The sequence below is a fragment of the Oncorhynchus tshawytscha genome, linkage group LG02 (assembly GCF_018296145.1).
Source record: "Oncorhynchus tshawytscha isolate Ot180627B linkage group LG02, Otsh_v2.0, whole genome shotgun sequence".
NCBI classification, from domain to species: Eukaryota; Metazoa; Chordata; class Actinopteri; order Salmoniformes; family Salmonidae; genus Oncorhynchus; species Oncorhynchus tshawytscha.
In genome coordinates, this window is record NC_056430.1 from 70,250,389 (window position 1) to 70,276,922 (window position 26,534).

The window sequence follows — 26,534 nt, forward strand, 5'->3', positions numbered from 1 at the left end:
GGGGGTGCAACTCAATATTAGGAAGGTGTTCCTCATGTTTTGTACACTCAGTGTATACTGTATATATCCTCCTACACACTTTCTTGTGCACATCTGTTTAACATGTACGATATAACGTATGATATATAACTTATCTTGCCTCGGAATATGGAATGACTACTACAGTAGCCACATTTACAAACTCTTACGCAAAAGAGAGAAGGAAAAAAACATAAACAAGCAAACTCAAGTTATTGGTTCTCTCTTCAGCTAAGCAAGGTAAACATGATCAAAGACACTAACACTTGGAGCACCTTCTTATGAAGCCTTATACGCGATCATAGCACCTTATAATGTGCTATGGATATGTTATTAAGGCATTATAAACACCCGAAAGGGTTCCTAAAACTATACCATTCATGTGACGTGTTCTGACCTCATTTTCTGTCAAAACCAGTGATCAGGAAAACGGTCAAGTCAGATACTGCATTCATATCATGATACTGTTGCTGTGTCATTAAATAAATACATTCCCTCTGTACTCTACATTGTCGGAAAAGGTTTTCAGCCAGATTGAGAAAAGAAGACTCAGCGTGATTCACGGAGAGAGAGGCACATATAACCGAGAGGAGAGTGAAACCCGATGGTTGTAGATGCGCTGACTTCCAAACAGCACATAGAGTCAATGTAGGTTACTGTACAACTGGTGACATTAAATGTTACATTTTGGAACGGTATGGAGATAGATTTCTGTCTGAAAATGTTTTCACTTTCCATAGATATGGACACAATTCAACTTATACGCCCATTGAGAAAACATTAAAACACCACCACAGACACTATCCTAGAGTTCTTACATCAGAGGTTTTGTAGACTGACACAGGAGTCTGTAACACATGAACACAGATTCAGAAGAAGAACGAAATGAAATACTGAACAAATTTTTCCGTTGTCTGCACTAACTGGGCAGGGGAAAGCAAAGTCCACCAAGTCCACCACATTGCTTTAACCTACTCTGTCCCACTGGGCAAAAACTGGTTGAATCAACGTTGTTTCCACATCATTTCAACAAATATATTCAGTGTGATGACGTTGAATCAATGTGGGAAACGATTTCGATTTGCAAAAAGGGAATTTTGGCTTTTTTTCAACTAACTTTGAACCTAAAGCCAATATCATGGTGACATTTTATGTTGATTTCACATTGTCTTCACGTTAGTTGACGACTCAACCAAATGGAAATCAAAAATAGACGTTTAACTGACGTCTGTGCCCAGTGGGGTGTTTTCAGATCAGTACAGATGAAGAGACACTTTAAGACTACTGACGTCTGTGTCCAGTGGGGTGTTTTCAGATCAGTACAGATGAAGAGACACTTTAAGACTACTGACGTCTGTGCCCAGTGGGGTGTTTTCAGATCAGTACAGATGAAGAGACACTTTAAGACTACTGACGTCTGTGTCCAGTGGGGTGTTTTCAGATCAGTACAGATGAAGAGACACTTTAAGAATACTGACGTCTGTGTCCAGTGGGGTGTTTTCAGATCAGTACAGATGAAGAGACACTTTAAGACTACTGACGTCTGTGTCCAGTGGGGTGTTTTCAGATCAGTACAGATGAAGAGACACTTTAAGACTACTGACGTCTGTGTCCAGTGGGGTGTTTTCAGATCAGTACAGATGAAGAGACACTTTAAGACTACTGACGTCTGTGTCCAGTGGGGTGTTTTCAGATCAGTACAGATGAAGAGACACTTTAAGACTACTGACGTCTCTCTCTCCCTCCCCCTTTCCCCTTCTCTACTTCTTATTCTCTATCACTTCGTACTCCAGGTCGACGGCACCATAGCCGTTCATCTTGGCGAGTTTGAGGCTGTTAAAGACGCCCAGTTCGCTGCTCTCCTCCTCCAGCATGCCGTTCCTGGCCGCGAACATCTGGCTGATCTCCACAAATGTCTTGTTCTTGGTCTCGGGGACGATGAAGAAGACGTAGGCCGCCACTGCTGTGCACACGCCAAAGAACACCAGGTAGCAGTAGGCCCCTGCCGACATCTGGGGGGGGGAAGAGTTGTTTGTTGAATGAATTGAATTGATTATTAGAGGGAACAGTAACAGAACACGATGTGAATTGGATCTTCAGACAATGACACTCATTTAATTCAAACATTTGCTACTATTTGCTAATGGACTACTGCTATACTACTACTACTACTACTACTGCTATACTACTAGTATACTACTGCTAGACTACTACTATACTGCTACTTTCCTACTACTATACTGCTAGTATACTACTACTATGTGACTGTTTTACTACTACAGATGAGTTGGAGTGGAGTTGGAGGGAATAGGGAGCTGGATCGAGAGCTGTCGTGAAAAAGGCACGACTACAATGCCAACATGCAGTGGTGAAACGTGTGTACAGGAGTAATTATAGGCCAGTAGTTCTGACCTGTAGGAAGGGGAAGACAAAGCCGATGGTGAAGTTGGACAGCCAGTTGAGGCATCCAGCCACGGTGTAGGCAGCCGGACGATGGGACTGTTTAAACAGCTCTGCTGTAATCAGGAAGGGCACTCCAGCTACACAGGGACAGAGACACAATGAGACACATGGGCTGCATTTAGACAGGCAAACCCAACTCGGATCATTTGTCCACAAACAGGTCTTTTGACCAATCAGATCAACTCTGAAAAAGATCTGATGTGAAAAGATCTGATGTGATTGGCCAAAAGAACAATTCGTGGAACGAATATCAGAACACAGCCATAGTCTACAAAAGTATACTTTTCAAGCCATGATAGAATCACATCATGGGCTACTAGTTATAGTCACATGTGAAGTTGGGCAAACTACCAAACCACTGATATTGATAACAGCAAGACTTTAGAGTAAGGATAGTACATTGAGGATTGAAACCACCATTATATTCCCTCGGTGTAAGACAGATGTATGATCTTAATTTGATCCGTATTGTCACAGCCAAATAATCCTGCAGCAACAGGATTTGAACATTCAGTCCACTATATTGCTTTGATTGGTGGTTAGGCTATTAGCTGGCCAAAAGTAGGCTACATGAAAAGTACAATATTGTTAATATAACCATGTCACGAAGCTCATCTGAAATTTCTCAGCAACAAAAGAGGGTTCAAATTAAGGTCCTACATCTGTATCTCAATATGTTAACTCTATAATATGTAGAATCTATAGACGGTTTCATTGCTCCATAATATCTCATTCATCATGGTTAGAAATGAGAGATATTATGAATGAGGAATAGTGCATTAGTAAAAGCCTAATGATGAACGTGTGAAGTTAAGTCCTCATTATTTGAGCATGATAATGACATGGGGAGAAGGCTTGATAATATAGTCAATAAGTAGGGCTCTGCAATTTGTCTACTTCTGCAGTACTATAAGCTCATTCACATTGTTTATGCAAGTTTGTCTCAAGGAGGCATATTCATCACACACACCAAAATATTCATTATGAACAATGAGCCATTGAAAATCTAATTGCGGCAAACAGAAAAACCTCATCTGAGCTTGATGTATGGATTTTGGCTGCTTGACGGATTACATTTAAACTGGTGTTGGTCTAATTCATCAGGCTTATAGCCACCATCAACATTCTAATAAACTGTTGCGTTCAGCCGACGAGCCCCAAACAAATGGGTGTAAGAATGGATGTTCCTGTTACCGTGGCAATTATGATTTCCTCATTTAGTGGATTAATGAAATAAAATAGAGTAGCTATTTATGTTGGGTAAACAGTGAGGCTGCCTTTCCTAGAGCACTTCTACATTCCACCACCAGAGAGCAGTGTTTCCTAGTTAGAAAATAACTGGCTGTGTCTATTGGATAAAGTGGAAAGTTCAGAGTGCTATAGGTATCCTGGAGGTTAAGAGTATTGGGTCAGCAACTGAAATGTTTCTGGTTCAAATCCCTGAGCCAACTTGGTGAGAAATCTGTTGATGTGCCCTTGAGAAAGACACTTAACCATAGTTTCTCTGGATCACAGCATCTGCTAAATAACTTAAATGTACTTCTTAGAGTAGCAGACCACCAGGGTAGATGTCTTACCTGGTCCTATACAGAAGCCAGCGATGATCCCCACCACACAGGCAACACTGATGTAGTGGGACTTAATGGGCAGCGAATGGAAGCATAGGACAGTCAATATCAGAGACCATAGGACAGTCATCACATTACAAATAATAATAGACTGACTGGTTACTGATTGTACTCATTAAAGAGAGTCAAAGACACGGAGACAGTAACTATCAACAAAGAGAGTCTGCACGATTCAGACTAATAGTAAAGAAGATGGCATTGTTCTTCTATAAACTGACCTGAAATCAGATTTTCACTTTTCACAGAAAATGCAGAATTCCAGTTCTGGTGAACTGATCCTAGACCTGTGTCTATAGGGGAAGATTGATGGGTAGGAGAACGTACCTGGAACATGAGGGAGAGTGTGATCCCTGCACAGCAAATTCCCATGAAGGTGAATCCACCAATCATCAGAGGTCTTCTGCCCAGCCGTTCAATGGTGAAGCACTGGAGGCGGGACAAAGGAGAACAAGTTATTTCTATTGGCCAACGGCTTAACATGTCAATGCTACGCTTCTGCATGGGAAAAATGCCAAACTGCTACCCAGAGACTGTGTTTCTTGGAATAGCTCAGCACCCAGTAGTATGTCCACTGACCTATATGTCTCTTTAGAAACTGTAGCCATGGGATGCACCCCAAATGACACCCTATTCCCTTTGTAGTACACTACTTTTGACCAGGACCCAAAGGGGGATATATAGGGAATAGTGTGCCATTTGGGACAGACACAGTCTGAACCAGAGCCATACTGTATAGAATGTATACATAATTTACTATACATAATATAGCTGTGGTTTGACTATAGTATCTCAGTGGATATATGCTTAACAGTTCCCGAGGGCCTTATAGCTAAAGTACAGGCTTGTCCAAAAGGAATGTTGAAGTGAGTATACCACCAGCTACCAGACAATAATAATAACACCTCAGACTAGAGTAGGCTAGCTAATGTTAGCCTGGTTAAACCAGACTGAATGCTTCACTCACCTATGAGAGCAGCTTTCAGTCTGGTGAACCAGGCTAAGCTAGCATGCTCAGATGTTGTGCTCACACAGTAATCCAATGACAGCTTGCTTACCCCTACGCATCCAGCGATAACCTCGATGGCTCCGGTTCCAACCGTGGTGTACTGGATCTGAGGGACTGGGATACCTGCGTTCTCAAAGATGGCGTTGGTATAGAACCAGATCTGAAGAGAGAGAGAGTTGTAGATCAGTAGCTGAACTGTGAGCAGTGAACATGTACATTGTTGAATACACATATTGTAGGGCTACATCTGTTGCATTGTTCTTTGAATACTCCGTTGTTCAGTGTTCTGGGCTGTACAGCGCTCACATCATCATCGTCATCATCAACACCAACATTAGTAACTGAGTGTACATATTAAATATGGCCGTCTGTTTTAACCTGGCTAAACAAATATGCAACATTCAGCTAACGGTCATTTTTAAAGCTCTTATTACTCATGGCTGATTCATCATAATTGCTGTCACAACCATCCTAAATCCCATCTGTCAAATCAGATACATTTAATAAATGTTGTGGTCCAGCATGTCAACATTGGCTTATAGTTTTCCCAGTGAAATGAATGAATGTCATTATCTCATTCGTCATACTTCACTACAACACACATCCTCTAATACGGACAAGATCAGGAAAAGTAGATGAAATGGACACATATAGTTGGTTTCAGTAACCATCCATACACATACATGAATATTTCCACACACTCATGGAAATATGTCACATCCACACATGGTATTTGCCCGTCCCTGTGTAGAATTCTGATTGGACTTCTAGAATCTAGTATTACCAAGCAGGAAATGGGTTGCAAAGACCTCATCGGAATTCTAAAAGGTGGACATTGGGATTCTTTGATATCACATTAGAGCTGTTGTGCTCCGTGTCTGGAGCAGCTGCGACAGTAGAAAGCAGTATAGCATGGCAGTGCTGTGAAATGGGGACCAGCATGAGACCATGTACACGAGTGCTTATCCACATGGTGCTGAAGGGCCAAGAGCCCATGTCACTAGGACCAGTGTGTGTGGGGATCCATTTAGACTATGAAATAAGGACGTGTGTGTGTGTGTGTGTGTGTGTGTCTAGGGTGTATTGTACAGTAATGAGGACCAGTGTGTGTGTGTGTCTAGGGTGTATTGTACAGTAACGAGGACCAGTGTGTGTGTGTGTTTAGGGTGTATTGTACAGTAATGAGGATCAGTGTGTGTGTGTGTGTGTCTGTCTAGGGTGTATTGTACAGTAATGAGGATCAGTGTGTGTGTGTGTGTGTGTGTCTAGGGTGTATTGTACAGTAATGAGAACCTGTGTGTGTGTGTGTGTCTAGGGTGTATTGTACAGTAATGAGGACCTGTGTGTGTGTATGTCTAGGGTGTATTGTACAGTATTAGGACCAGTGTGTGTCTAGGGTGTATTGTACAATAATGAGGACCTGTGTGTGTGTGTGTGTGTGTGTGTGTCTAGGGTGTATTGTACAGTAAAGAGGACCAGTGTGTGTGTGTGTGTGTGTGTGTGTGTCTAGGGTGTATTGTACAGTAATGAGGACCTGTGTGTGTGTGTGTGTGTGTGTGTGTGTGTGTGTGTGTGTGTGTGTGTGTGTGTCTGTCTAGGGTGTATTGTACAGTAATGAGGACCTGTGTGTGTGTGTATGTCTAGGGTGTATTGTACAGTATTGAGGACCAGTGTGTGTCTAGGGTGTATTGTACAATAATGAGGACCTGTGTGTGTGTGTGTGTGTGTGTGTGTGTGTGTGTGTGTCTAGGGTGTATTGTACAGTAAAGAGGACCAGTGTGTGTGTGTGTGTGTGTGTGTGTGTGTGTGTGTGTGTGTGTGTGTGTCTAGGGTGTATTGTACAGTAATGAGGACCTGTGTGTGTGTGTGTCTGTCTAGGGTGTATTGTACAGTAATGAGGACCTGTGTGTGTGTGTGTCTAGGGTGTATTGTATTGTACAGTAATGAGGACCAGTGTGTGTGTGTCTAGGGTGTATTGTACAGTAATGAGGACCTGTGTGTGTGTGTCTAGGGTGTATTGTACAGTAATGAGGACCTGTGTGTGTGTGTCTAGGGTGTATTGTACAGCAATGAGGACCTGTGTGTGTGTGTGTGTGTGTGTGTGTGTGTGTGTGTGTGTGTGTGTGTGTGTGTGTGTGTGTGTGTGTGTGTGTGTGTCTAGGGTGTATTGTACAGTAATGAGGACCGTGTGTGTGTGTGTGTCTAGGGTGTATTGTATTGTACAGTAATGAGGACCAGTGTATGTGTGTCTAGGGTGTATTGTATTGTACAGTAATGAGGACCAGTGTGTGTGTGTGTCTAGGTGTATTGTACAGTAATGAGGACCTGTGTGTGTGTGTCTAGGGTGTATTGTACAGTAATGAGGACCTGTGTGTGTGTGTCTAGGGCGTATTGTACAGTAATGAGGACCTGTGTGTGTGTGTGTGTGTCTAGGGTGTATTGTACAGTAATGAGGACCAGTGTGTGTGTGTGTGTGTGTGTGTGTGTCTAGGGTGTATTGTATTGTACAGTAATGAGGACCAGTGTGTGTGTGTGTCTAGGTGTATTGTACAGTAATGAGGACCAGTGTGTGTGTGTGTGTGTGTATGTGTCTAGGTGTATTGTACAGTAATGAGGCGTGCCCCTGCTTTGTCACTCAGCACCAGTGGTTCTAAGTGAGGCTGTAATATATAGTGGTGGTGGTGATAGGGGCATATAGTGTATCCACACACACAGGGACACACACTCTCCTGCATGTATGCAGGAATGTATGGACATATACACACACACACACCCACCGCGTCGATACCGGACAGCTGCATGCCGATATTGACCACCACTATAGTGATGACCTGCCAGCGGACACTCCGGTCCTTCAGCAGACCGAAGACCGACACGGTCTGGACCGAGGACATGGACCGCTGCTCCTCCTGCATCTCCTCGATCTCTGCCTGGATGTTCACTTTGGAGCGGTACCACTTCAGAGCTGGGGAGGGAATTTCACTTTACTAGACTGGTGAGTACGGCACAGCTAGGGTTGTATACAGTATGGACAGTATTGAAATACTAGTCTTTGTTGTATTGGTCTGTGGTCACAGCTTTCCCACCCCAAAATAATACTCCTTACAATAGCAATTCAGGTCTTTAAGGTATTTTACAGTCTACTCTATATGCCAAGAAAATAAATAAAGAACTATCAACTATATCCTCCTAATGGACGGCGCCTCCTCACCTGTGATGGTGGCGTGGACATTTCTCTTCTCTATGAGCAGGTACCGCGGGCTCTCTGGGAACCATGGCAACAGCATCAGCTGGAACATTGTGGGGATCACCACCAGAGACAGGAAGAGGGGCCAGTGCTCTTCCTGTTGAGGGGTTAGAGGCCAAAGGATATAGGGTCAGCAAGAGGTCAATATGAGTTTGATATCATTAAAACAATTATATGACAACGTTTGAAAGAAGGTAGAAACTCTCTCGTATAAAAAGCAGCCAAATAGTGTGCTGAATGGAGATGATCGCAAAAGATGAGTCTACCACGTGGGTCGATACTACTGACTGATCTGATTACTGTAGAACTGGGACACACTGCAAATATATTCAGATCACATTCCTTGATAGTTCCGCCTTGAGGGGAGGATAGCATTTCTCCAAAGAAAGGTCTGAAATAAAATGAATGTCACATACTCTTCTCTCATTGCAGTGTACTTTTAAAATACCTCCAATGTCTAGGCTTTACCAGCACGTTACAGGGTGAGTTTATTCTGTCAAACTCTGAGCGGTTGATTTGGGCCCGGTATAGGGCCTGGAAAGTTTGGGGGGGGTACTCCCCCCCACATTTATTTATAAATAAATAGGCCAGAAAATAGAGTGACATATCATTTGAAAGACATAGACATTGCCTTTTTGGAAATTGAATTAAAATATTACTGCTGGCAATGTCATAAGAATCTCTCCCCCCCCACCACCGCCCCACCATAAAGGCCATATATCATGGATATATTCATAGAGTATGCAATGTAGGTCAAGTCATCAAAAGTGCGAACATTTAGTATGCATGGAAAGGGTACACCCTGATGGTCAATGTAAAGCAAGGAATATCTTTCTCCATCCACATTACCTTGTATGCATCCTCCACATGCATCCTTAAACTCTCACTCATTTACAATAGGACAAGTGAATGGGATAATAAGTTAGACGTTTCTTCACTTGTTTGCATCTTATTTTTGATGTCAGATTTGAAAATCCGTTCAACCATTTTGGAACAGTGACTCGCTACCCTAACCAGACGCAACTGGTTTCATGTGGCCATGAGACGTCATGTGTTCTCGTATCTAGTGGACGAACTAGGAATCAGACAGAGGATATATTTACGTCAATGGATAGGTAGAGACTTCATCTTTCTCTTTCTATGCATATAATTCTTGTAATACGAAAAATTAAGGCATGGAACTTTGCATAAGCCCTACGCTTTTAAAATGGCTGTTTTCCTATGGAAATGTGTGCATGTTTAGAGTGCCACCATTACTTAAAATATATACATATTTTGGGGGGAATAGTAATTGGTGACATATTTTATTTCAAACCTAGACTTTAAAAAGGTCTTATTCCCCATCCCCCCCTCCGTGAAGAAATAAACAACAACAACAAAAATCTGTACATTTCAAGGGTTTTAGGCCTGCTGCATCTCAGGCTCTGTTTTAGTCACATTCTTCACCTTTATCAGAATCCCACAGTTCTTACCTTTGTAACAGTACCAAGCATGTGTTTGTAGGACTTATAGTTTGGAAACCGAAATAGACTTTATGAGCGTAGTGTACAATATTATGCGGGGTTTAGAAAATGCCACCAGAAAATGCCGTCAGAGTCTAAAAGGTTACGTTTCATTTGTCTTTACCTCACCAAAAGTTCTTTATCTATTTACGCCAAAGAAAAGACCAACAAAGAAGCTCAACTATGAACTAAGATATTAAGGATAATATTTTACTGCACCTTTCCCAGTAGTTCATGTAGCCCCAGGATCTGAGCGATGAAGACTCCTAGACAGATAAAGATGCTAGGCACGAGGCCCAGGAAGCCTCGCAGGTTCTTAGGTGCTATCTCCCCAAGATACATTGGCACCACACTCAGAGAGATACCTGGTGGGAGGGGAACAGAGGTGAGAGGTCATAGAGGTTCTTCGGTGCTATCACCCCCAGGTACATAGGTACCACACTCAGAGAGATACCTGGAGGGAGGGGGATATGTACATCACACAGATCAGATTCAGCATTAGCAGTTAACCTTACAGCTAGCATTGTTGCTGATAAGAGCTGATAATGTGTTGTAGAGCAACAGAAAGAAGACCTGATTCATTCAGATAAGTAAAACACAACACACAGAAATGCATACATCAAATGTGTTTATTTAAAGCCCTTCACATCAGCAGAAACCAAGCCTAAAACTCCAAAAACCAAGCAATGCAGATGTAGAAGCACCGTGGCTAGGAAAAACTCCCTAGAAATGCAGGAACCTAGGAAGAAACCTAGAGAGGAATCAGTCTCTGAGGGGTGGCCAGTCCTCTTCTGGCTGTGCCGGATGGAGATTATAAGAATACATGGCCATTACGGCCAGATTGTTCTTCAAGATGTTCAAACGTTCATAGATGACCACCAGGTTCAGATAATAATCACAGTGGTTATAGAGGGTGCAACAGATCAGCACAACAGGAGTAAATGTCAGTTGGATTTTCATAGCCGAGCATTCAGAGGTTGAGACAGCAGGTGCGGTAGAGAGAGAGACCGAGAGAGATGGAGTACTTGCGTCAGGTGTCAAGTTACGTACAGTATGTGCTATGAATGCCTTATGATTACCCACTCAAATAGTGTTTCCTAATCCTTACTCAACATGTTAAGGATGGTAGGACATAATGGTATTATTCTCGGTTTGATTTGATTTATTATCTGTTACTGCATTACCTGAGTGTACCCCTGTGATGAAGCGTCCAACAATGATCATCTCTGGAGAGCCGAAGGTCCTGCTGAAGCCCATGAAGGCTCCACCTATAAACACCAGACATGTGATTCTCACCAGGGTGCCTTTCCTGTAGACAGCAGAACAGTCAGCCTGAGAAACCTTCTACAAACCTTAAACAAACCATTGGCTTCTACATACTGGAAGTCCAATATTCTCAAACACCGAATTTAAATGTAAGACTTTCGTAACACGAAGAGATGTAGCCTAAGTATGCATAAATGTCTGAATGATTTCCAACATATATCATTTTCCACAGAGTAAATCAATAGTTTTAGATGTTTGACCAGTTTTCCATTGACTTCTCTTTTCCTTTCCCCATTTTCGCAAAAATCTTAATCAAAATCCAGTTCTCAGTCGAGGATCTCAAACCCCTTGGCATTTTCTTTGATGCAGCAAAGATTCACACCTTGAACTTTTTCCACATTTTGCTGCCTTAAAATGACATCTAAAAAGGGATTAAATTATTTTTTCTTCCATACACATCTAAACAACTTATTCCACATTTTAAAAGTCAGAGAAAGTTATAGAAAATTTTCCAAATTAGGAAAATATTAAATATCATAAATTGATAAGTCTCCATCCCCCTGAGAAAATACTTGGTGGAAGGACCTTTGTGTTGATGGAATTTATATGAATGACTAGAATATTCCACCCTGAAGCCATATCTACCCTGAAGCCATATAATCATATGAAATTGGTTAGAATCATGTATAACCATAGTTTGTACAATATGTCTAGTCTGTACAATATGTCTATAATAGTATCTTAAAAACCGACTGTCTGAGCAAGATTCGCGCCGACCTTGGCTGGGGCCACTGAGAGTACTTCCCAGGGTCTCGGTCTCCCTATCTTGAGGGAGGATGAGGAGTAAGTCTCACGGAATCCCCCAATCTTTGTCGGCTGGGTAGCAGGACATTGTGTGCTAACGTTAGTGTGAATGTGTGCCCGTATGTTTGTGTGAATGTGTGTGCGTGAGTAGCCAGTATAAAATGAATTGTTTTGTACAACAGACCAGAACGTTCCCGTGAATAACTATTTTAGCTGGGCCTCTGTCTGCTTCCTTTCAATCAGTATCTTACAAATCCTGATCTAGCAGACTGAGTAGTTTGATTGAATTGGTTTATGAACATGGAGAACATAATTCTCTTAACAATTGGTCCTTCGAGAGCCAGATTCCAATATCTGTCCCTGCCCTGCAGTCCGAAGGTACTACACCGAAAACCGTGCGCCGAAAACCGTGCACGGGCGGGTCATTGACCCGTAAATTAAAGACCTGTCCCTTGACATTGGGGTTCTATAACAGGCCGGTATATATCTAAGGTCGGCAGAGACGGTGACGGAATCTAACCTACATTGCTTTTCCCGGTCTATGAGAAGGTCAGTAAATCTTTATTCATGAATTATGGGGAATTGACGATCGGGCTACATTCAGAAATATATTTGATTGTTTTTGTGTAGTTTAGGTGTTGATTTTAAAAATCCCACAGGGAATTCTTACATGGTGACCTATTTTTTGAATTTTGTGTAAAGAACCCTGATATACTGTAGGTAGTATTCTAGGCAATTGGAAAATGGGAATTGGGTGTAGAGCCACCTAGGCAGCAGGAGAAGGGGGTCCGTAATGACCCAGAGTATCTGTGGCCAATAAACTATCTAATGTTGAGATCTAACCGCTAAATTGGTTAAGATACATTAGCCGGTCTAACATACTAAGATCGAACAGAAATTGATCTGGAGTATATTAGCAGAAAGGTGAGAGTCAGATCTACGCACATCTAGGTCTGATTATCCAACGAAGAAGGGAAGCCTAATATAGCGGAGGGAGATACGAGATATTAACGTCAAAAGAACAAGCATCAATAGACAAATAGGCTGCTGACTAGAGACCCCTGGAGAATAGCTAAAAGGTTGTAATACGGGTGAGACATAATGTGCGATCGACACCTCTATAGATAAAGTTTCAAGAGAGGAAAAACACAGATCCGTAATGGCACGAAGGTATCTGCACTAAACTATCTATGTTGAGACCTAACCGTTAACTTGGCCAATATACATTAGCCGATCTAACAGTAATTGATCTAAAGGATATTAGCAGGGAGAGAGGCAAGAACTACCGGAGGCGCGCAAAATGGGTCTGACTATCCCACGAAAAGAGACACACATAGATTGTGCAGGAATAACAACTATAGTAACTGGATAACGGGAAAAAGCACATACTTAGATCATAGAAATACACACACAGATGTTGAGAATAGATATAGGAACTACAAGGGTTACTAACAATGGGCAGTAAATCCTCAAAAGGACGTCCCGGAATTAATGGGAGATGAGAAATATATGCAGGGAAAAGATAAGAGGAACACCTATTTTGGCCCGACAGGGAGGAGTAAGTACGAATTTGACGGACGTTTAAATATAGAAAAACTGGAATCAATGATTAAACAAATAAATAGGGTTTGTGGAGACAAGGCAGATAAACAACGGGCAGAGGGGCTAGACACAGCAAGGGTATGGTTAGCCGAGGCGAGGAAGAGAGCTGAGGGAGAAAAGAAAAAGAGGGAAGGTGTAAGTTGCCAGCAACAGAGAGCAATAACTCCCACGGCTCCTCTGGAGGTCCCTCATAAGCCTAAATTATAACCCACCCGGATAGACCAGGCGTGGAGAGAGAATCCTGATGATGAGACCGTGGTGGTGAGGAGACGGCAGCCAGTGCTTCCCGTCCCACCACCCCCATATGGGGAACCTCCTGGAGCAGAGGGAGGGGTAGAGACGGATGAGGATAGGATAGGGCTAGCTACCATAGGGAAGGTCATGAAAGATTTAACCGAACGAGGACGTAGGATGAACAAGGGGGAAAGAGGTAGAGACAGGGCTTTACCACTCAGAAGGCTGAAGTCGCATAACCAGAGCCCAGTGAGGAGAGGAGTAGCAGAGTGGCTGGATGACGAAGATGAAAAGGAGGCTAGTTAGTATCCTCTAATTGCCGTGCCCAACCCACGGGCTGGGGACGCAGGACAGGAACCTATTTTAGAAGTGTATAGGGCATGGACACATAGGGATGCAGAAAGAGCGGTGGAAGGAATGGTACACCCTAAAACAGGCATGGAAGGATTTAGAAGGGATCTAGAAGATTTGACAGCCAGCTTCAAGTTAAACACAGGAGAAATGGAGAGAGCGGTACAGCAGCTGGTGGAGAAGGACTGGGCAGCTGTACGAGGGCAATGGGTGCATAACAACATAATTACAGTGCCATGGGCGGCAGAGGGTGATTACGTTGTTAAAATGACAGAATTGTATAATAATTTGAGGGATTATTATCACCGACACGCAGACTTCTCGAAGGTTTCTGAATGCAGGCAGGGAGATGGTGAAACCATCAGTCAGTACTTAGAGAGGCTGAAGGATGTGTTTAATGCCGACAGTGGTTTAACAGAGCCCCCCATAGCAGATGGTTTTAACACTGCATATCACCAGCAGCTGAAGAAAGCTTTCCTCAGCGGAATGTGCCCCGAGATTAGCAGTACCACAAAGAGAACCTTGGTGGGGTGGGGACTAGCAGAACTGGGGGAAGTAAAAAGATATGCAATTCATTATGAACAGCACGGTAAAAGCGAGGAGACTAAGAAGAAGCTGAAAGGGGCAGAATACTTGATGGCCACTCTGGGTGAGATAGCCAGTAAGGGCTCTGACAGAAAGGGATGGAAGGCTAACAGAAGAGGAGATAAGGACAGAGATAGAGATCATGAACGATGTTTTACTTGTAACAAGTCGGGTCACTTTGCTCGGGATTGTGAGGCACCATGCAGGCACTGCAAGAAAGTAGGACACAATCACAGTGACTGTCGTAATAAGAAAGATAGAAGGGACAAAAGAAGCAGAGTCAGAGGAGGAAGCGGAGGCGTGACTAGATTCAGGGGCAGAGGATAGTGGTAGCGAGACAGGAGAGAGGTCTGAATAGTTGAATCGTAAAGATTATGGGATAGTTTCTGGTTATTGATTCTTGGTTTGATAGTTTAGGTAACACCACTGAATTGGAACAGAAAGTGCAATATTCTAACATTATAATCTGTTTGCATTTCGTGGAACCATGTCAGGTCGGTAAAGGGGATTGCAGGTTGAGTTAATTTCATTTTAAAGGGACAGTGCACATTAATCACAGTTGTGTGGTGGAGACAGAAGGGGCCTGACACTGAACCCTTGCCTAGAAATTATTCGGAACAATAGGGGTTACCTCTCTAACAAAGATTCCCTGACCCCGCCCTATCCTCCCTGTGTGCGTTCATAGAAGTGAAAGTATGGAATGGCCTCTAGCTGATGATATGTTCTCCGGGAAAGGGTGGGGCTTTACAGGAGTGCTGATTGGTCTGAGCTGTCTTATTGTGGGAGCCATATTCCTAATACACCATGACACATCCGAGAATGCAGAAGGTGGTAACTTGACCCATAGTTTAGACGATGAGGATTTGGTATTAACCAAGCATAAGCGATCACTTGATCTGGGTAAACAGGAAGTTTGAGTGGAGATCGGGAAGGATGTCTCAGTGGAGTTCTATGTAGACCAGATGGGGTCTCTGACTCCTTGGCAGTCTAGGACTATGAGCCATTATGGAAGATATCTGTGCAGGTCTCTGTGTAGTTTATGGAAACAGGTCTTAGCCCACACAGAGAGAGAGAGAGAGAGGGCTACATAAATCCACATACCCAGTATGGAAGAAGATGAAGGTGGGAGTTTTTGACTGTAATCCTGAGCAAGGGAAATATTGCGTAAGCTAGCCTCAACATTGTGACCACGCAATTGCACTGTTAGTCTACATAACCTGGTTCAAGAATTCATGACATTACCCTGAAGAAGGCAAAGTGATCATCATTGGTGGGTTTTTTTTTACCAAATAAATGACTGGGATGTTATACATATGGACTGTTCAACTCTGTTTTCATAACTTACAGTTTTATAGTTTATTCTCTGTTAGTCAGAACCTCTACACTAAATCATTTTCTCTGGGTGTGCGCCAGCTCATGCTTTTTATTATGTCAATGACATTATGTCAGTGGCGTATGTCAATTATGGCTGGAGGGGCAAGTCTAAGACTTGGAGCTGTCTTACCTTCCAAATCTGGTGACTAGTATGCCCACCATGAGGCTGCCCACCATGCCCCCGATGGCAAACACAGACACGGTGACAGAGTAGAACAACGTAAGAGTCTTGTCGTCCAGACCCGTCCCGTTCCTTGCTACCATCGTCTGGTTATAGAATGCCTTGATGTACTGGGAGAGGAGGAAGAGAGGGAGGAAGAGTCAAACATACCATAGATACCATGTCAAGTCAGAAGAAATTGCTAGTAAAGCTGCTTTATCAAATTTTATTGGTCACATACACATGGTTAGCAGATGTTAATGCGAGTGTCGCGAGATGCTTGTGCTTCTAGTTCCGACAGTGCAGTAATATCTAACAAGTCATCTAACAATTCCCCAACAACAACCTAATGCACACAAATCTAAACGGGTGAATGACAATATGTACATATAAGTATATGAATGAGTGATGGCCAAGCAGCATAGGCAAGGTGCAGTAGATGGTTATCAAATACAGTATATACATGTGCTATGAGTAATGTAAGATATGTAAACATTATTAAAGTGGCATTATTTAGAGTGACATTGTTTAAAGTAACTAGTGATCCATTTATTAAAATGTAGGCAGCAGCCTCTCTGAGTTAGTGATTGCTGTTTAGGAGTCTGATGGCCTTGAGATAGACTGAAAAACAGCTTCTATGTACTTAGGAAGGCGAAAGGGTAGAATGTAGATAAGGAAGTCATATCAAGACAATAGAGTCTAGAAGTGATGGGATCAACAGACAATACCCAGGCCTTTATTTTCTAACTATTTACATGTGTGTCTTTTGGCATCGTTACGTTTGTCTGCTGTGTTTTCGTTCCCTTTTAAGAGAGATTGTGAAGGAAAATCTATTTTCACTCAATTTCAGTGCAGGCACATACAGTGCATTCGGAAAGTATTCAGACCCCTTCACTTTTTCCACATTTTGTTATGATACAGCACCCCAAAATACTTGAGGGTGTAATCGCTGCCAAAGGTGCTTCAACAAAGTAATGAGTAAAGTGTCTGAATACTTATGTAAATAAGGTATTCCTGTTTTTTTTTAAATTTTTTAATACATTTCTAAAAAAACAGTTTTTGCTTTGTCATGATTGGGGTATTGTGTGTAGATTGATTGAGAATTTGTATTTATTTAATCCATTTTAGAACAAGGCTGTAATGTAACAAAATGTGGAAAAAGCCAAGGGGTCTGAATACTTTCCGAATGCACTGTACGCCTGGCTATGCACCTCCTTTCCTGTCCTCTTTTTCTAATACTGGCCTCTCTCCTTCTCTAATGACGTTATTGTCTCTGAATCAGCGTGGTGGTACTATGATGTAATTCATTCATGTTCTCTCTGCCTCGCTCTAGCCTTAGCAGAAACAGAGCAGCAGAATACAACTCTCTCAGTGGAACAGACAGACCTGGGTCCAAATACTATTGGAAATCATTTCAAACATGTAAGCTGGGCTTGATTGAGCTTGCCTGGCACAATGGAGCCAATAGGATAGTTACAAAAGTGCTAAACTCAATCATCTGACAATCCGGGTGGACTAAAACAAGCGGGCAAAGTATTTGAAAGATTTAAAATCGGATTTGAACCCAGGTCTGTGAATAGACAATGCAGTCTCGTGACAACCCATTTGGCAGGAAGGAGGGTCATTGATGGTCCTGATTCCCCACGTGACTTCCACATTAATGCCAAAATATTGCCACCAATTTGTTGGTGAAGTGTCAGGCAGTTCTTCGGCTTGATTTTCCAGATGTGAAAGACTAGGTTGTGTTTTGGAGTTCTAATTATACTGTATGTCCACTGGGGAATTTGAAGCCAGGACAATAAAAGGAGGGAACCAACAATTGGAGCAAGGGATTGTGTGACAGAGATGTAATCGATAAACATTCCTAAAATGGTTGTAAGAAGAGGGCGTGGACAGATTTGACAATGGGATTGAAATTAAAAACATTGCAATATCACTAAAGAAAACAACCCTGTCCTCATCATCCCCATCATCTTCATCATCATCACCATCATCAACTACAACAACAACCACAAGAACAGTAACATCAGGTATCCATGAGACAGGGAGGTGGTACCATTTTCACTCATTTCACCATGCAACAATGCGTCATGTATGGCCTGATTTGCCCCAGTGTCTGTGGGTTAGAGATGAGTATGATGCGTCTCTTCCTTAACGCCCAGGAAGCTCCGATTCAAACTCCCATTAGTCAGCTCTGCAAGCAGCCAGCGGTGGGTAGCCTAGTGGTTCGAGCGTTGGGCCAGTAATCAAAAGGTCACTGGTTCTAATGCCTAAGCCGGACAGGTGAAACTCTACTATGGCTGACCCTGTAAAAAAAAAGAAGAAGATTCCCTGCACCTACCTGGTGTGTGACAATAAAACATATTTTTTCCCCCATGTACAAGCAACCAAAAAAAATGCATATTCGTCACCTCCAATCTAAATCACTCATTAATGCGACGCAGAAGTCAGCTGAATACATTGGAGGAGCCGAAAATGTTGCTTGCACATTTTTACTTAGACCTTTTTTTTTCTAACATACTGGCCGTAACAGGAGTACATTAAAATAGTTGCTCAGCGAAACACCATATTTGGTAACGGACGCATTTTGACAGCATAGCGCTTGAAGAGCTGTCTAATGGGAGACACGGCATACTCATCATCTCTAACCCAGAGACACTGGGCTGATTCAACTTCAGATACCAATAATTGCTGTAAAAATGTGCGACTATATTGTCTATGGAAGTGTACGTCAATGGCCATTACGTGTTATGTTTTTATGACACCATTTTGTCTCCCGTAGACAAATCAATTTAGCTTATAAGATCCCTATCCAAGATGGAAATGCTCTGCAGGAGCAGGCCTTACAACGTCAACCGTTCCCCATTGTGGAAAGAACACGGTCTAATGTGAGGCTGACTGAATTGACACAGTTCACACTGAACCGGTTCAACCATCCGGGTCAACACAAATCTACCACAACCAGGAAATCAGGCAACAAGACTCATGGCTCGGCTCACGGGTGAAGTTTCCCCCCTGGGTACAGACGTAGGATCAGCTTCCCCTCCCCTAATGTAAACGTTAACCAATAGTGGGGGAAATGCAAAAATGATCCCAGATCAGCAATTTCACACTACTCCCATGACTCTAGATGCGAGGAGAGTAGTAACATGGCGTGAACAGAATACTCATGGTGGTAAACCTATACAATACATATGGTGTCTTAGTTTGTGTAGCTCCTGTTATATTCCACTAACTGCAGTACATATGTACTTATAAAAAGTATAGGCCCGGTCATGGAGTCTGTATATTCATAATAGGCCTATTCCTGTTGGCTGAAATTGTATATGTCCCTGTCCACAACCATTTCAGTGCACGTAGGCCTGCAGTGTCTTATTGCATAGAGATGTTACTGTGGTGCCTCCAACCTCTGCAGGAGAGTTGACGACGGCCAGGTTGTAGCCATAGAGCATGGAGCTACCGAACGAGGCCAGGAAAGCCACGGCCAGCAGCGACTTGGTGAGAGACTAGAGGAAGGAAAAGATGACACAACATTAAGAGATGCTGTACAGGTGTAGGGTCTTCATTTGATCATCCTGTTGCTCCAGGATTATTTTCATGCTGTGAGAAACTGGTCAAATTAAGATCCTACACTTGTAGGAACTAGGAACACTGCAAAACCTGATGAGAAACATTCAAGACATCTGATAACGTTTGGATAATTGTATCATACAATATGACCAGGGCCCAGGGTTTTTTTCTGAGCACATATACTGACCAGGAAAACCCATATAACCAGGGCCTAAGGTAAAACTGTGCCCCGGTTACAGGTTATGAGGTCAAACTGTGCCCCGGTTACAGGTTATGAGGTCAAACTGTGCCCCGGTTACAGGTTATGAGGTCAAACTGTGCCCCGGTTACAGGTTATGAGGTCAAACTGGGCCCCGGTTACAGGTTATGAGGTCAAACTGGGCCCCAGTTACAGGTTATGAGGTAAAACTGGGCCATAGTTACAGGTTATCAGGTAAAACTCAGGGTCCTAAATACACTCTTAGAAAAAAGGGATCCAAAAGGATTATTTGGCTGTCCCAATAGGATAACCCTTTTTGGTTCCAGGTAGAACCCTTTTGGATTCCATGTAGACCCCTCTGTGGAAAGGGTCCTACATGGAGCCCAAAAGGGTTCTACATGGAACTAAAAGGTTTTCTTCAAAGGGATCTCCAATGGGGACAGCAGAATAAGCATTTTAGGTTCTAGATAGCACAATTTCTGACCAATATATCTATGATCGTTTCATTAATAGAGTCGTGTGATGTAGGCCTAAGTGTTGGAGAGAACAGTACAAACTGTGACTGTAAATACTACGAAACAGGTCATTGGGCATTTCAATAGAAAATATACATAACCATAGTTCATTATGCTTAACGGTGATTTAAAATCAACCTGTCAACATAACAGCTTTCTGTGATGTACTGTACAGAACCAGTTTTCATAGGGAAGCTGACCTGAATGTAGCTACACTACAACACTTACAGTATAGTATTATTGATGTTATGAGCATTAAACTGTAGGTTACACTTCATAGATCAGTTCTGGATAAACATTTCTGCAACGCAAGCAATTATTAAGTGAAGTATACAACTTTTACTGTTACTAGGCTACTTTAACAAACACAACTGCTGCCACAAAATGTGTTGCTATAGCCTTGTGACAGACTTGTGACAAATCGAGTAGCTGGCTGGCATGCAAGATTTGGGTGCCGAGATTAGTGTCACTATACAATGACAGCATAGTGTATAAGGGTGTCAGAGTCCGAAATGGTTCATTTCAATTCTTCTATCGGTAGCCGGATTAGTATGGAATTATGAGATTAGTACATGATTTTGCATGTACAAGCATTTAATACATCATAAATAGGGTATGGGTTGGATACTGTCTGGGACAAGGAGAGCTGTACTGTACTGGACCTTGGCCGGACCTGGGTCATGTTCATTAGGCACGAAACAGAAGATAATAGATTGAAAAAGGGAGGGACAACCTGGACTTGTCCAATAAGAATACTTGTTTTCTTTTTCGGTTGCAAAACATTTTTATTATTCATCTGTTGCGTGCCTGAATGAATACAGCCCTGGTTAGTCAGCCTGCTGGAACTGGTCCAACCCTCGAATCAGTTGGAAGCTACTCAGCTACCACCTGCCAAACACAGAATTACTGTACACGGTTTCAGGTGTTCGTTTTTCCCCCAACCTGGTGTAGCAAGAAAAGGCTTGAGGAAATGGGTTTTTTTTTAATCACACTACAGATAGTTGTAAAAACTATAAACATCTGGAATTGGTTAGGGACAAACTTGACAGTTCAATTGAAAAAATGTAATCTAAAATGTAAAGTTGACAGAAAATCCATTTTACAAGGCCAAACTCTATTCTATTACTCAGAGTGGGACAGAATCAGAGTAGGCTACTATGACCAATAACTACCAGAATCGTTGTGCCAGCATACAAGATAACTACACTAACTTGATTGATGGCTTGTAATGGGTTCTTGATAGCTAGCTATAAGGTTGGGAGACTGGGAACCTACTGTAGCTGGGCTAGCTAAAGCCAACTTCATAACATATCTAGGTGGTTAGTAGTATTACAGAGAAACAACACAAAATTAAAACTAAAAATACTACAAATTGTATTCCTAGGGGTGGACTGTAGGTATGGGGTGACTGGTTGAGGGGACTGTAGGTATGGGGGTGAATGGTTGAGGGGACTGTAGGTATGGGGGTGAATGGTTGAGTGGACTGTAGGTATGGGGGTGAATGGTTGAGTGAACTGTAGGTATGGGGGTGACTGGTTGAGTGGACTGTAGGTATGGGGGTGACTGGTTGAGTGGACTGTAGGTATGGGGGTGAATGGTTGAGTGGACTGTAGGTATGGGGGTGAATGGTTGAGTGAACTGTAGGTATGGGGGTGAATGGTTGAGTGGACTGTAGGTATGGGGGTGACTGGTTGAGTGGACTGTAGGTATGGGGGTGAATGGTTGAGTGGACTGTGGGTATGGGGGTGACTGGTTGAGTGGACTGTAGGTATGGGGGTGACTGGTTGAGGGGACTGTAGGTATGGGGGTGAATGGTTGAGTGAACTGTAGGTATGGGGGTGACTGGTTGAGTGAACTGTAGGTATGGGGGTGACTGGTTGAGTGAACTGTAGGTATGGGGGTGACTGGTTGAGTGGACTGTAGGTATGGGGGTGACTGGTTGAGTGGACTGTAGGTATGGGGGTGACTGGTTGAGTGGACTGTAGGTATGGGGGTGAATGGTTGAGTGGACTGTAGGTATGGGGGTGAATGGTTGAGTGGACTGTAGGTATGGGGGTGAATGGTTGAGTGAACTGTAGGTATGGGGGTGAATGGTTGAGTGTAGGTATGGGGGTGAATGGTAGAGTGGACTGTAGGTATGGAGGTGACTGGTTGAGTGGACTGTAGGTATGGGGGTGAATGGTTGAGTGGACTGTAGGTATGGGGGTGACTGGTTGAGTGGACTGTAGGTATGGGGGTGACTGGTTGAGTGGACTGTAGGTATGGGGGTGAATGGTTGAGTGGACTGTAGGTATGGGGGTGAATGGTTGAGTGGACTGTGGTATGGGGGTGAATGGTAGAGTGGACTGTAGGTATGGGGTGAATGGTTGAGGGGACTGTAGGTATGGGGGTGAATGGTTGGTGAACTGTAGGTATGGAATGGTTGAGTGGAGAGTAGGTATGGGGGTGAATGGTAGAGTGGACTGTAGGTATGGAGGTGACTGGTTGAGTGGACTGTAGGTATGGGGGTGAATGGTTGAGTGGACTGTAGGTATGGGGGTGACTGGTTGAGTGGACTGTAGGTATGGGGGTGACTGGTTGAGTGGACTGTAGGTATGGGGGTGAATGGTTGAGTGGACTGTAGGTATGGGGGTGAATGGTTGAGTGGACTGTAGGTATGGGGGTGAATGGTAGAGTGGACTGTAGGTATGGGGTGAATGGTTGAGGGGACTGTAGGTATGGGGGTGAATGGTTGAGTGAACTGTAGGTATGGGGGTGACTGGTAGAGTGGACTGTAGGTATGGGGGTGAATGGTTGGGGACTGTAGGTATGGGGTGAGTGGTTGAGTGGACTGTAGGTATGGGGGTGACTGGTTGAGTGAACTGTAGGTATGGGGGTGACTGGTTGAGTGAACTGTAGGTATGGGGGTGACTGGTTGAGTGAACTGTAGGTATGGGGGTGACTGGTTGAGTGAACTGTAGGTATGGGGGTGACTGGTTGAGTGGACTGTAGGTGTGGGGGTGACTGGTTGAGTGGACTGTAGGTGTGGGGGTGACTGGTTGAGTGGACTGTAGGTGGGGGTGAATGGTGAGTGGACTGTAGGTATGGGGGTGAATGGTGAGTGGACTGTAGGTATGGGGGTGAATGGTTGAGGGGACTGTAGGTATGGGGGTGAATGGTTGAGTGGACTGTAGGTATGGGGGTGAATGGTTGAGTGGACTGTAGGTATGGGGGTGAATGGTAGAGTGGACTGTAGGTATGGGGTGAATGGTTGAGGGGACTGTAGGTATGGGGGTGAATGGTTGAGTGAACTGTAGGTATGGGGGTGAATGGTTGAGTGAACTGTAGGTATGGGGGTGACTGGTAGAGGGGACTGTAGGTATGGGGTGAATGGTTGAGGGGACTGTAGGTATGGGGGTGAATGGTTGAGTGAACTGTAGGTATGGGGGTGAATGGTTGAGTGAACTGTAGGTATGGGGGTGACTGGTTGAGGAACTGTAGGTATGGGGGTGACTGGTTGAGTGGACTGTAGGTATGGGGGTGACTGGTTGAGTGGACTGTAGGTATGGGGGTGACTGGTTGAGTGGACTGTAGGTATGGGGGTGAATGGTTGAGTGGACTGTAGGTATGGGGGTGAATGGTTGAGTGGACTGTAGGTATGGGGGTGAATGGTTGAGTGGACTGTAGGTATGGGGGTGAATGGTTGAGTGGACTGTAGGTATGGGGGTGAATGGTTGAGTGAACTGTAGGTATAGGGGTGAATGGGGTGTAGGTATGGGGGTGAATGGTAGAGTGGACTGTAGGTATGGAGGTGACTGGTTGAGTGGACTGTAGGTATGGGGGTGAATGGTTGAGTGGACTGTAGGTATGGGGGTGAATGGTTGAGGGGACTGTAGGTATGGGGGTGAATGGTTGAGGGGACTGTAGGTATGGGGGTGAATGGTTGAGGGGACTGTAGGTATGGGGGTGACTGGTGAGTGGACTGTAGGTATGGGGGTGACTGGTTGAGTGGACTGTAGGTATGGGGGTGACTGGTTGAGTGGACTGTAGGTATGGGGGTGAATGGTTGAGTGGACTGTAGGTATGGGGGTGAATGGTTGAGTGGACTGTAGGTATGGGGTGAATGGTTGAGTGGACTGTAGGTATGGGGTGAATGGTTGAGGGGACTGTAGGTATGGGGGTGAATGGTTGAGTGAACTGTAGGTATGGGGGTGACTGGTAGAGGGACTGGGTATGGGGTGAATGGTTGAGGGACTGTAGGTATGGGGGTGAATGGTTGAGTGGACTGTAGGTATGGGGGTGACTGGTGAGGGGACTGTAGGTATGGGGGTGAATGGTTGAGTGGTCTGTAGGTATGGGGGTGAATGGTTGAGTGGTCTGTAGGTATGGGGGTGAATGGTTGAGTGGACTGTAGGTATGGGGGTGAATGGTTGAGTGGACTTTAGGTATGGGGGTGAATGGTTGAGTGGACTGTAGGTATGGGGGTGAATGGTTGAGTGGACTGTTTGTATGGAGGTGAATGGTTGAGTGGACTGTAGGTATGGGGTTGAATGGTTGAGTGGACTGTTTGTATGGAGGTGAATGGTTGAGTGGACTGTAGTTATGGGGGTGAATGGTTGAGTGGACTGTAGGTATGGGGGTGAATGGTTGAGTGGACTGTAGGTATGGGGGTGAATGGTTGAGTGGACTGTAGGTATGGGGGTGAATGGTTGAGGCAGAGTACAACAAGAATACATAAGGCCAAGAGCTAAAATAATGATCTGGATATGATAGGCTACAACTCCACAGCAGGTTTACAGTAGTAGCCTATAGCATGCCTACAAACGCTCAAGATGTACTAATATTTCTATTGGGTCAATGAATAGACGAGTGTAAACAAAGGTACCCAGGGCCATTTTATAGTTCCGTATAGAGCTCATAGACTCAAAACATCCTGATGTAAATGTATTTACATAGATGAGATATGGAGCTCAATCCAAAACAAAAGCTGTCCTTGTCTAAACGGCCTATAAGGATTACTCAAACACTTTGGGGCCTCCCACTCATGTAGTTTTGAGGCTTCCTCTATCTTGCGATCATCGTAAAACAAACAGGCAGAGAAGTTAGGGTGAACAATAAAAAGCATAGTGGAGCATGGCTAGCTTAGGAACCTAATTCAATCTTCTTAAAAGGGCCAGCGGGAGAGACTAACAGACAACCACACATGAAAATGGCCGAAGAGAGACAATGCAGCATTATAACATCCAATCGGTCGCTCTAGTCTTCTGACAAGCCTGGATTCAGTGGCTTGTATTGAAGTTCATAAGAGGCTTTGACGATCTTAAAAACACATTTGTTTCCATTAAAAGTCCCAGTTACAAGGTATCCTTTTCTGAGTAAAACGTTGAAAAGGTTGCCACTTATAAGCTCAAGTTGAAGCACTTTAGATGTTCGGATGCTTTAGCTGGTCTAGATGAGCTGCATTCCTTAGAGAATTGAAAGCACTGGCTGAGAGATGAATGCAGAGAGGTTTAAACCACGGAGCAGAATGCACTGTAGGCTACAACACATGCACAGTAATGTGTATTGGGCTAGGGTTTGAAGTCCACTACAATGGGCCAACAACGTTGCCATGCCATAATATACATTCAAAGAAATCTGAAAGTAAGCCATACTGTATATAAGACATATTTGTAGCCTACCATATATGGCCATAAAAGGGAAATGGCAAGCATGCTTTTAAGGGCCAAAAATATATTGAAAGCCAGTTAGATCTCCAATGTGTAGTGTATCTCATATTCCTTATGAAAATGGAAAAAGTGATATACTTGTCGAGAAGGCACAACTGTTAGAAAAGTGCTGAAAGAAAATCTAGTCAGTCTTTGTATGAAATAATCAAAAATCTAGAGGAATCAATAAGCCAATTATTAAAACAGAATCAACACTTACCCCCACACATTTCCCATCTTCTGCTAATAACACTTCCTCTGCCATCTATGAACTCATCAATAAATGCTCCCCCGGGTTTGCGGTGCGGTTTTAAGAGAAAGGA

At 43.6% G+C, this 26,534-nt stretch overlaps 1 protein-coding gene across 1 annotated transcript; it reads right to left on the reverse strand.

Moving 5' to 3' along the window:
• On the reverse strand, positions 1-26,534 carry LOC112234942 (solute carrier family 2, facilitated glucose transporter member 9-like). Its single transcript, XM_042303809.1, has 12 exons — positions 26,432-26,534; positions 19,648-19,746; positions 16,211-16,371; positions 11,049-11,173; positions 10,084-10,229; positions 8,327-8,459; positions 7,893-8,080; positions 5,165-5,275; positions 4,434-4,535; positions 4,059-4,119; positions 2,431-2,558; positions 1-2,030 (listed from the first exon to the last, which is right to left on the reverse strand). The coding sequence occupies exons 1-12, from the start codon at positions 26,474-26,476 to the stop codon at positions 1,779-1,781; spliced, it is 1,551 nt and encodes a 516-aa protein (XP_042159743.1). The 5' UTR covers positions 26,477-26,534; the 3' UTR covers positions 1-1,778.

Coding starts and splice junctions, on each gene's coding strand:
- LOC112234942 (XM_042303809.1), bottom strand. CDS start 26,476: ATGGCAGAGGAAGTGTTATTAGCAGAAGATGGGAAATGTGTGGGG. Junction 8,081..8,326: donor TGTCCACGCCACCATCACAG/GTGAGGAGGCGC, acceptor TTCCCTCCCCAG/CTCTGAAGTGGTACCGCTCC. Junction 2,559..4,058: donor TGGCTTCTGTATAGGACCAG/GTAAGACATCTA, acceptor GTCCCTGTGTAG/CTGGAGTGCCCTTCCTGATT.